Source organism: Myotis davidii, unplaced genomic scaffold (assembly GCF_000327345.1).
Source record: "Myotis davidii unplaced genomic scaffold, ASM32734v1 scaffold1611, whole genome shotgun sequence".
Taxonomy (NCBI): Eukaryota; Metazoa; Chordata; class Mammalia; order Chiroptera; family Vespertilionidae; genus Myotis; species Myotis davidii.
The window spans coordinates 74,308-85,653 of NW_006283011.1; the positions used below are offsets into that span (position 1 = coordinate 74,308).

Genomic DNA, 11,346 nt, shown 5'->3' on the forward strand with positions numbered 1-11,346 from the left:
TAGCATATAATTAACATATTATGCTTTGATTGGCTGTTCGGTTGCTCTGCCATTTGGTCTATTTGCATATTACCCTTTTATTATATAAGATTTTAATTTGCATTGTTTACTTTAGATTGCAGTGCCTTATGGTTCAGCAACTGGATCGTTATATAGTTTAGCAAATGCAGAATATAATATTTATAAATAGTTTTTGAAACTAACTTGCAATGAAAATGAAAATGTTATAAATAGTATGTATTTTCCTTACAAATTAGAGGTGTGGTTATCAAAACAAAGACTTATACAATACTAGAGGCCCAGGGCACAGAATTTGTGCATGGGAGGTGGGGGACCCCTCAGCCCAGCCTGCACCTTTTCCAATCTGGGCCCCCTTGGGGGATGTCCGACTGCCTAACCTGGCAGTTGGACATTCCTCTCACAATCCTGGACCGCTGGCTTCTAATCGCTCCCCTGCCTGCCTGCTTGGTTGCCCCTAACTGCCCCCTCTTTGCCAGCCTGGTCACCCCCAACTGCCCCCACTGCCGGCCTGGTCGCCCCCAAACTGCACCCCCCTGCCAGCCTGGTCGCCCCTAACTGCCCCCTCTTTGCCAGCCTGGTCACCTCACGCAGCCTGCTTGTTCAGTCATTTGGTTGTCCCTCACTAACTCCCCTGCTGGCCTGGTCGTAGACAGCCATCTTGTGAGGGCTTGAGGGTTAATTTGCATATTACCTCTTTATTATATAGGATAGTTCTTTCCATGGCACATTTTAAATGGATATAACAAGCGTGTGATGGTATGTGAGTTTATCACCACTGTGATATTTTATTGAGAATACTTAGATTCATACAGTCCTAATAGCTTTTGCTCCTGATAACTTTTCCGATATTTTGCTTCTTCATGTCCCTATAAATAAATAAAATCCTATCTAATAAAAGACAAAAAGGGTAATTAACCATACCTCCACTATGCTTCCCATGGGCTAATCAGGGTGATATGCAAATTAACTGCCAACAAAGATGGCGGCCAACAGCCACACAGCTGAAGCAAACAGGAGGCTTGCTTGCTCCAGTGTTGGAAGAAGCCAAGGTTCCCGGCCTGCCGCGGCCCGGCTCTGAGCCCGAAAGAAGCAATGTTTCCATTATAGAAGCTAAACAAACCCCAGATAGCTGCTTTCAACGGGCTATGGCCTCAGAGCTGGGAGCGAGCAGTGAAGGCAACAATGTTTCAATTATAGAAGGTAAATAAATCCCAGAATATGCAAATTGACCAAACGAGGAGGAATGACTGGTTGCTATGACGTGCACTGACCACCAGGGGGCAGACGCTCAATGCAGGAGCTGCCCTTTGGTGGTCAGTGTGCTCCCACAGAGAGAGCTCTGCTCAGCCACAAGCCAGGCTGATGGCTGCCAGTAAAGCGGTGGTGGTGGGAGCTCCCTCACCTCCTCAGCAGCACTAAGGATGTCCGACTGCAGCTTAGGCCTGCTCCCCACTGGCAAAAGGACATCCCCCGAGGGCTGCCAGGCTGCCAGAGGGATGTCTGATTGTCATCTTAGGCCCAATCCCCCAGGGAGCGGGCCTAAGCCAGCAGGTGGTCATCCCCTGAGGAGTCCCAGACTGCGAGAGGGCACAGGCCTGGCTGAGGGAACTCCCCAACCCCTGAGTGCACAAATTTTTGTGCACTGGGCCTCTAGTTAACATATAAAGTCTATTTGTTTCTATGAAAACTAATAAGTAGTAGGTAGAAAATGTTTAAGTTAAATGGAATTTAAATCTGAGACACCAACTTTATTTTTCAGTATTATTTTCCATGTAAAATAGATCTCACTGAGCTTCATCCATCTTCTCAATTTTTTTTTAAATTTCCAAATTTTAATTACTCTGTGCTTCTATATTTTTCTGTTTTTTAAAAAAATATTTTTTTAATTCAGAGAAAAAGGGAGAGGGAGCAAGAGATAGAAACATCAATGATGAGAGAGAACCATTGATTGGCTGCCTCCTGCACAGCCCCTACTGGGGATTGAGCCAGCAATCGCAGTCAGGCATGTGCCCTGACTGGGAATTGAACCGTGACCTCCTGGTTCATAGGAGTAATTTTTTTACTTTTATTGGTTAGGTTATTAAAACTCTCTGGCCTTTAGTAGTCCTCATAAAATGGAAGGGTTAAATCACATCATTAGTAAAATTTCTTTCTGCACTAATTGACCAAGATTCTGTGAGTTAATAACTATTTACTAAACACCTACCGTGTATTTATCAATATATGGCCTCTGATAAGTTTTGAATATGCATATAAAAGAACTTCTTTGTTTTTAAGGGTCTTCTAATCTAATGTAACACTTCTGAAATAATTTAAAAAATATTACATGGTATGTATATTCTTAAATGTAAAGTGCTCTGATAAACTCTCCAAGTGCTTTAGAAGCAAGTAGGGGGGAAAGTAATGGAATTTATATTGAGAAGAGTATTGATGAGCAATATTGCAAGGTAGTGTGCTTTTTAATGACAAGAATCTGACCTCACTATAGCAGAAGGCGTGGGAGAAAACATGGGAAAGGGATCTGATGAAGCCATATTATGTGCTTCTTGAAAGTAGAGAAGTAGTTTGGCATTCAGATGATAAGAAGAATTAAGTAGATAGTGAAATGTGGATGAACATGGGGAGGTGGAAGCAAATTCAACCAGGGAGTACCCTCAGGAGGAGAATGCTGTTACTGAAGGAAAAAACTAAGTTCTGTGGTGGCACAGTTGTTAGGTGTGTCAACATATTGCTTTGCCTTTCTTTAGTCCTGATTTGCAGACATTCAAATAGATAATCAAATGTGATTTCTCCATTAAAGTGACAATTTTATATCTTTGAGTTTTTAGAAATTCTTGAAATACTTGATTAAAAAGTGGAACTGAAAAAAAAAAGTGGAACCAAGGTACATTTTATATGGCTGAGGTAGCATCTTATGTGCTGCTACTTTTTGCCTTTGTTTTTTTGAGAGTGCGATAAACAGTTTGAAGCTCTAGAAAAGGGGAAAATGTGTTTTTTTCTTTTTTGTTAGTGCCTAAGAAATATCAGCTGAAATGAAGTTGTTTAATTTTTTAAATGTTTATCAAAATAGTTTAAAATTTTGTTCCTATTTTACTGTTGTTTTGAAAAAAGTGGCTATTGAATTTTCTTAATACATACTTTTAAATGAAATGGTATTGAAAACTTGCCTTTATCTTTTTAAATGTATTTTTCTGCTTTCCTCTTACTTCAAGGCCTAGTAAATGACAAAGATTCAAAAGATTCTATGACAGAAGGAGAAAATCTTGAAGAGGATGAAGAAGAAGAAGAAGGAGGAGCTGAAACAGAAGAACAATCTGGAAATGAAAGTGAAGTAAATGAACCAGAAGAAGAGGTGATGACTTTTATTTATAGCAAATAGGTACATTTGTACTAGAGTATTTTGACTATATGAGCAAAAATTTTCTTTATAAAATAAAATCTACCCCTCAGTTGTATTATAGTAAATGTAACTAATAGTATCTCTGATATAAAGTCTCTGGATTAATTACGGGTTTTTAAAAAGTAAGTACTGATCATAGGATTGTTTTCATTATTATTATTTAATCAGAGAGGAAGGGCGAGGTATGTAGTAATTGTTGCCCGCTGACTTTGCTCTACATTTGGGAATAATAAACAGTTATACAGATGTTTCAAAATCGTCTTAAGGTATGTAAAATGTAATAACCCTTTTTAAAAATGTTTTAATCATCTAATGTTAAATAATTTCAGGAGGGTTCTGATAATGATGAGGAGGAAGGAGATGAAGAAGAGGAAGAGAATACAGATTATCTTACAGATTCAAATAAGGAGAATGAAACTGATGAAGAAAATACCGTATGTATGGCTGAAAATTTGCTTCTTGAAATTGTGCAACATTTTCATAGTATTTCAGTTTTATTTATTTATTTATTTATTTTTAAGATTTTTTTTAACTGCAGTTTGGCATGTTTTAGCCACCAAAGTTTCATTTCTTATAATTATTAAAAACTATTTCTTTAGGTATTTATTTTCAATTTGTTTTCCTAAATACTTTTATTTAAGTTATTTTAATATTTAATAATATTATATATTTTACTCACTCATTCCTTAAATATGTTAAACAAGTTATCAATACAAAAGGCTCTGTTATACAAAACATTAATGTTACAATTTCTGGTCTTATTTCTTGGTTTTGTTTTATTTTTAATAAGGAGGTGATGATCAAAGGAGGTGGACTTAAGCATGTACCTTGTGTAGAAGATGAGGACTTCATTCAAGCTCTGGATAAAATGATGTTAGAAAATCTTCAGGTATGAAATGTTGCTCTAGTCCAAAATATCTTCTCAGTACAAAACTGCAGCACATTCAGTTCTGGTTAATAGGAGGGTCTCTACTATCTAAACATTTGCTTCTGCAGCATTTTCCATATTTGTACAGTTTGCAGCTGCCAGTACTTGCATTTCATGTCCTGATTTGTAACTTTCTTTAAGATAGTATGGGGATAAATGTAGTAAATATAAGACCTGGAATAGAGTAATTTTATTGTACCAACTTTCACCTTTTCTTCCTGAATCATCTCTAAGACCCTTTACTTGCAATTTGTTTAGGAGTCATACATACTTTGCAGAAGATAAGTATTTAGGGAAATTTAATTTTGTAAATTCCTAAATTTGATATATAATTTGAATAACAGAAATATTTAAAGGAATATTAGTTATTTGATGTTTAAAGAAGTGTTAATTGTTTAATGTATTCATGACATTAATACACTGTATTTTAGAAAAAGCTCCATCATCCCAGTGATTTAGAGTAATGATGTCTTCCTATAGAGTTGAAATCTCATAGACTGTTTACTTTAGCCCTATACATCGTAGCTGTTGTTAAACACTTTGGTGACTTGACAAGAGTGCCTTTGTTGGAATGGTGGGGTGAAAGCTACTTGGGGTGGGTTTAGTGGAAAATGAGAAGGGAGGAGGTGAAAATGATGGATAACAGATGTAGATAACTCTTAAGGAGTTTTACTAGAAAGGGAACAGAGTTAAAAGAGGATGATTCAGAGTTGAGCCTTCAGGAACCCCAATGTGTAATCCTATATAATAAAAGGCTAATATGCAAAATCTATACAGCAGAATGACCGGTTGCTATGATGCGCACTGACCACCAGGGGGCAGACACTCAATGCAGGAGCTTCCCCCTGGTGGTCAGTGTGCTCCCACAGGGGGGCCGCCGCTCAGCCAAAAGCCGGGCTCATGGCAGGTGAGCACAGCAGTAGTGGCGGGAGCCTCTCCTGCCTCCATGGAAGTGGCAACATTAAGGTTGTCTGTCTGAAGGCCTAAGCCATCAGTCAGACATTACTGAGGGCTCCTGGACTGCAAGAGGGCACAGGCTGGGCTGAGGGACCGCTCTCAACCCCGCTGAGTGCATGAATTTCATGCACCGGGGCTCTAGTTAATAGATAATTTACAAATCAAGATTCATCTAACATGATCCTTTCAAGTTTTAAATAAAACGTTTATAAATCTAAGAAATTAGAACTTAGAAATAAAAAACAATAAAATCTTACACCTTTATTACCATTTTGCTTGATTTGCAAGTCTCTTGCAAATATTGAGCCTTTATTAAAAGACTATTTAAATTGTAGTACAGCCATTTGAAAACCTTCATGGCTTTTCAGCATTACCTGCTTAGCTTTGAATAATCATATTTAGCTTTTTCTTCATTAGTGCTCCATTCATCAGACATAGAGGTTTTTTTGGAGTTCCCTAAATGCACTGTGCTGTTTCATATCCTTATTTTTGCACCAGTTTTTTCGGTGCCTAAATTTCCTACATATCCCATCTGCTTAGAAGAAGTAGTATGAAGTCTTTAATGTTCTCAAATGTCCCATTTTTATTCATTTTTTTGTGAAATCTCAGCACCTATCTATCCATTCCCAGTCAGCCAACTCCATCTCCATCTCCAGCACAGCTTACTAGTATATAACTTGGATGAATCATATTTAATTAATGAGTTCTTTGAGAGTAGAGACTATTCTTTTAAATATTAATATCTCCAGCCTAACACAGTAAGTCTTCAGTGAAGGTTTGTTTAAATAAATTGGTTGATAAATCTAGTGTAAATGTTAAAAATAATTGTTATTAACAAGCAGGAACTTAATGTGAGCATTAATAGATTCCATTTATTTGGAAATTTGAATTGAGTACTTGCTGCGTGTAAAGCATTGCGATAGAACACTAGGGAAAAGGGCATATACAGTGATGAAACCCACCAGCCTTGTGGGGAGAGTGACGAATAAACAGGCAGTTATGACACGAAAATTATGAGGGAAGGTGTATGCTGTGATTATGAATGAAAGGGCACAGTACATTAGAGGAACAGGGAAATTTAGTAGAAGCAATAGCATTGTGTGTTTGGCATGGAGAGGCTGGAGTGACAACCAGGAGCCAAGTCACAGTTCTTACAAGGCAAGTTAGGGGTTTGGGGGCCACGCAAGACAGTGGTTTCATCTGCATGTCACAAAGATTACTCAGACTCTAATTATTGTGTTTTAAGAAATATAACACTTTATGAATTGTTTGCAATTTATATTGACATATGTCAGTGTGCCTTGGAGTATTTATATTCTTTCATTTCTGTCTTTAAGCAACGAAGTGGCGAATCTCTTAAAGTGCACCAACTTGATGTTGCTATTCCCTTGCATCTCAAAAGTCAGCTGAGGAAAGGGCCCCCACTTGGTGGTGGTGAAGGAGAGGCAGAGTCTGCAGACACGATGCCATTTGTCATGTTAACTAGAAAAGGCAATAAACAGCAGGTAAGAAACTGCCCACTGTATTCATAATTGTTATCAAATATAAGGAGTAACTATATTTTTTAGGTTCTAAATTGTTTTTTTGCCTACAAGGGGAAAAGAGTTGGAAATATTCAGTATTAGAAATAATTTCATCTAGTATATATTCAGAAGACACATCTCTGACTTGTACAGAATGGTATTTTTGAATGGAAAGGACATTTATTTCAGTAGGGAGGGTTCCTAAGTATGCTCATAATGGGAAAGGAAAAGATGACAGATACATCTCAAAAAAATGCTCAGGCCCTGCCCAGATAGCTAAGTTGGTTAGGGCGTTGTCACTATACACGAAGGTTGTGGGTTCCATCCCCAGTTAGGGTATATACCAGGGGTCCTCAAACTTTTTAAATGGGGGGCCAGTTCACTGTGCCTCAGACCATTGGAGGGCCGGACTATAGTTTAAAAAAAAACAACTATGAACAAATTCCTGTGCACACTGCACATACCTTATTTTGAAGTAAAAAAAACAAAACGGGAACAAATACAATATTTGTATTTGCATGTGGCCCGCGGGCCGTAGTTTGAGGACCCTTGGCATATACAATAATCAACCAATGAATGCATAAATCAGTGGGACAACAAATCGATGTTTCTCTCTCTCTCTCTCTCTCTCTCTCTCGCTCGCTCTCTCTCTCACACACACCCTCTTTCTCTCTTTAAGAAAAAAATATGGGTAAAAATTTTAAAAAATAGGTTGATAATGAAAAAAAAAGGAAAATTCTCAATTGTCACGATTTTTCTTAAAAATAATTGTTTTTTGATCATGAATGCTTCTCCATTCTCCTTAGATTGCTTCCCTCTTCTTTCCTATACTTCACAGTTGACCCTCAGAATCATTTCCCTGACTACTAAGCTGTTACTTCAGGGATTCATACATTGACAGCTTACATCCTGCTGAGGGAGATAGACAAACATCATATACTTGCAGATAGTGAAAAGTGCTATGAAGAAAATAAAGCCCAGCTCTCAGGCACTCTAAGATATATCATGCATTACCAATGCTGTAAGAACATTTTTGAAATCAAGCTGTTGCTTAGAGTTGATGGAATCTTGTGATAATTGACAGCATTTTCTTGTTTAGTGGTATGTAAAATAATCTTCTAATAGAATCTTAGATTCTGTGAAATAGGGTAGCTACCACAGCTTATCTTAGAGTCCAATACCTGGCTCCCACACTCATTCAAATAGTCATTTAATAGATATTTATTGTTTACTTGCTACGTACCATGTACTATTTTATGTGCAGAACATAAGGCAGGCAAACAAAGTCGCTCCTCTCTTGGGAGATTTCATTCTATTTATGGAAAGCAGACAATAAAATACATAATGTCAGGTTGGTAAATTGCTATGAAGGAAAATAAAGCAAGATAAGAGGATAGAAAGCGACTGGGTTGGGCCATGAGAGGGAGATTGCTAATTTAGGTGCATGATCAGGGAAGACCTCTAATAAGGTATCACCTATAATGGAAGGGATATTCTGTTCCCTTCCTACCAGTGCACTCTCAAAGAGATGATTGCCTAAATTTTATCTCTGCTTTTGTCATGTAATTTCATAGTTACACAAAGGATCAAAGTTACACAGTATACCATTATTTTGCTGTAATGCAGGTAAATCTTGTGATTCAAGAACTATATGCTAATTAGAATGTGGAATGAACACTGGAAAGGATTTATATCATGACTCATTTTAATAGTTAACTTCGACTTAGGTTCAGAGCCCTGTTGTAACTTTTTCAGACACTGTCCTCGTAATTCCTTTCCAGCCATAAGGTCTTTCTTCATTCTCCAATTACGGTGCGTTCAGGAAAGTTTCACCCTGTCCCACCCTCGGGTCAAAGTTAAACTCTCATCTGTCCTCCACTCATTCTCTGGAAAAATTAGGAATTCTTTGAACTTTGCACATCTGCTGTCCTCAGTGCATATGGAAATGCTAGTTCACCACAGTTATCAGGATACTCAAAAGTTCAGACTTTTTGCTTTTCTTGGGACTAAGTTCTCTGTGTTCGACTTTTCTATTTCTGTCATCACATTTTAGGTCTGCTTCATTTTATTATTTTTTAAAAGCTTTCAGTTCTTAATACCAGATGTTTGGGCGCCAAAAAAGGGGTGTTTTTTGCCTCCCCTCCCCTATTTATCCCCCTATATCCTCTTCCACCTACACTCACCACACTGTTGTTTGTGTCCATGAGTTCTTTCTCTATTTTTTTCTTTTTTGCTCAATCCCTCTATCTCCCCAACATCCTTGCCACCCAGCAGAACTGTTTGCCTGCTTTTTATGAGTCTGTTTCTATTTTGCTTGTTAGTTCAATTCATTAAATTCCACATATGAGTGAAATCATATGGTGCTTATCTTTCTCTGACTGGTTTATTTCACTTAGCATAATACTCTCCAGGTCTATCCATGCTGTTGCAAAGAGTAAAATGTTCTTCCTTTTTATGGCTGAGTAGTTTTCAGTTGTGTAAATGTACCATCGCTGTTAAAAAGGTGTGTTTTTTTATTGTGAAGGGCAGTACATACAACTTCAGTTAGCAATACCTTGATTCCTATTCCCTTGCAGCTCTTGCAGCTACTGAAGGAATATCATTACACAAGAGTAAATAAGTTTTTCATTTGTCCCTCCATTTTGTGAGGCACACATGAAAATTCATTATACCTTTGTCATCTTGTTTACCCCATATGACCTTTTCAGAATGGATAGGCATAAATGAAATAAAAACCTGTCTTAAAAATACTTTTGCGCTTTGAATAATAAATTTATTTCAGCAGACTTAAATTCTAACTCATGATTCAAAATAAGACAGTGTACTTATTTCTTAGAAGGAATATTTTTAGTTTAAAGTGGGTAGATTATATACTGTGTAACCCATGTAACTTTATACAAAATGAGTAGAAGTCCTTCTTAAAATGTAAAATTTTAATTTTTAAGGAACCAGTTTTATTGAACTTTATTAAAAAACATTCTCAAACATGAAGTGAAAGTTCAGAGTACTTGGTTATTAAGTACATTTTAAACTCAAACTTTATTTGGAATTTTGGAAAATCTTCAACTTTATGAACATTATTTGAAGAAACCTCACTGGTCTTTTGTGGTCTGAAAAAGAAAATATATTTTGTTCAGATTTTTATTTCTTTATTTGAGTTTTGGGTGTTGGCCCTTTTGGTGCAACGGTTTTTCTAGAAATGTGTTGCCTTTATAGGAATCTTTGGTTCTTAAGTGAAAGATCTCTTTGTGCACAAATTTGTGCTCAGAAATAACTTCCTCCTGTAGTCATTAGGAAAACAAAAATTTATACCATTGAGGTGAGTAGGTAGAAAGAAAGAAGGATAATTCTATTGATAATTTATTTCTAGGTTTACGTATTTATAAATTAGAATACTGAGTTGAAATAAAATGCTTTGATTACTAAAATGTTTTAAATTAATAAAATCATGATATTTTAAAGCTAATTATTTTAAACAAATGCACAATATATTATAGTTTAATGCTTGTAAACAACCCTTTTTTTCAGTTAATATTTAAAAGGAATCATTTGTTTTACATATCTTTTGACTGAAGTAATTGATAATATCTGTCATAGTAACTTGGGATTATGTATATGTATTTGGATACATATATGTATTTTTTCTCAATTTCAGCTAGTTATGAAGTAGCTTTATTTTATATTTGTATTGATTTTAGAGAGGAAGGGAGAGGGGGGAGAGAGATAGAAATATAAGTGATGAGAGAATCATTGATCATTGATCGGCTACCTCCTGCACACCCCACACTGGGGATTGAGCCTGCAACCTGGGCATGGGCCCTGACTGGGAATTGAACCTTGACCTCCTGTTTCATAGGTCGATGCTCAACCACTCAGCCATGCTGACTGAGCTAAATTTATTTTTTATTGTTGACAGTTTTATAAATGTCTCCCATTTCCCCCCACTTTTCCTCCCCTTTCCCCACCCCAGGCCTTCACCACATTGCTATCTATATCCATGGGCTATACAGATATGCATATAGTTCTTTGGTTAATCTGTTTCTGTTCCCTCCACACACCTCCCCTCTGAGATAGGTCAGTCTGTTCCATGCATCCATACCTCTGGACCTGTTTTGTTCATCAGTTTATTTTGTTAATTGAAGTAGCTTTAAAATACAGTGTAAATCACCATTACCCATTATCATATTCCAGGAAATCTTGTTGAGTGACTATAGTTTCTGCCATCTAAAATCCTAAAACTAGTACCTCTCTTTTAAAAGTATCTTAACAGCTTTAAGCTTCTTAACAGCAGAACTCAGGTAAAGGCACGTGGAGAGGGTGGCATCAGGAAATTTGTCTCTTGTGCTCCCTGTATTTATTACTGTCTCTTTTCTATTCTTTTAAAGCACATACTACTTGAGAACTTTCCCTTTTGTAAAACTTGTGTCAGGTCATAAAGTGTTTTTGTCTTTTATTTATAACTAGAGGCCCGGTGCACAAAATTCATGCACAGGTAGGGTCCCTAGGCCTGGCTGGTG

The 11,346-nt window shown here is 37.0% G+C and overlaps 1 protein-coding gene across 1 annotated transcript in view; it reads left to right on the forward strand.

Moving 5' to 3' along the window:
* Positions 1-11,346, forward strand: part of LOC102758860 (regulator of nonsense transcripts 2) — a gene marked incomplete at its 5' end in the record, with an annotated part of 86,134 nt that overhangs the window by 63,921 nt on the left and 10,867 nt on the right. The window contains 4 exons of the mRNA XM_015562047.1: positions 3,234-3,373; positions 3,751-3,855; positions 4,212-4,310; positions 6,644-6,811. Coding sequence (XP_015417533.1) covers positions 3,234-3,373; positions 3,751-3,855; positions 4,212-4,310; positions 6,644-6,811 — 512 coding nt within the window. The remainder of the gene's footprint in view (positions 1-3,233; positions 3,374-3,750; positions 3,856-4,211; positions 4,311-6,643; positions 6,812-11,346) is intronic.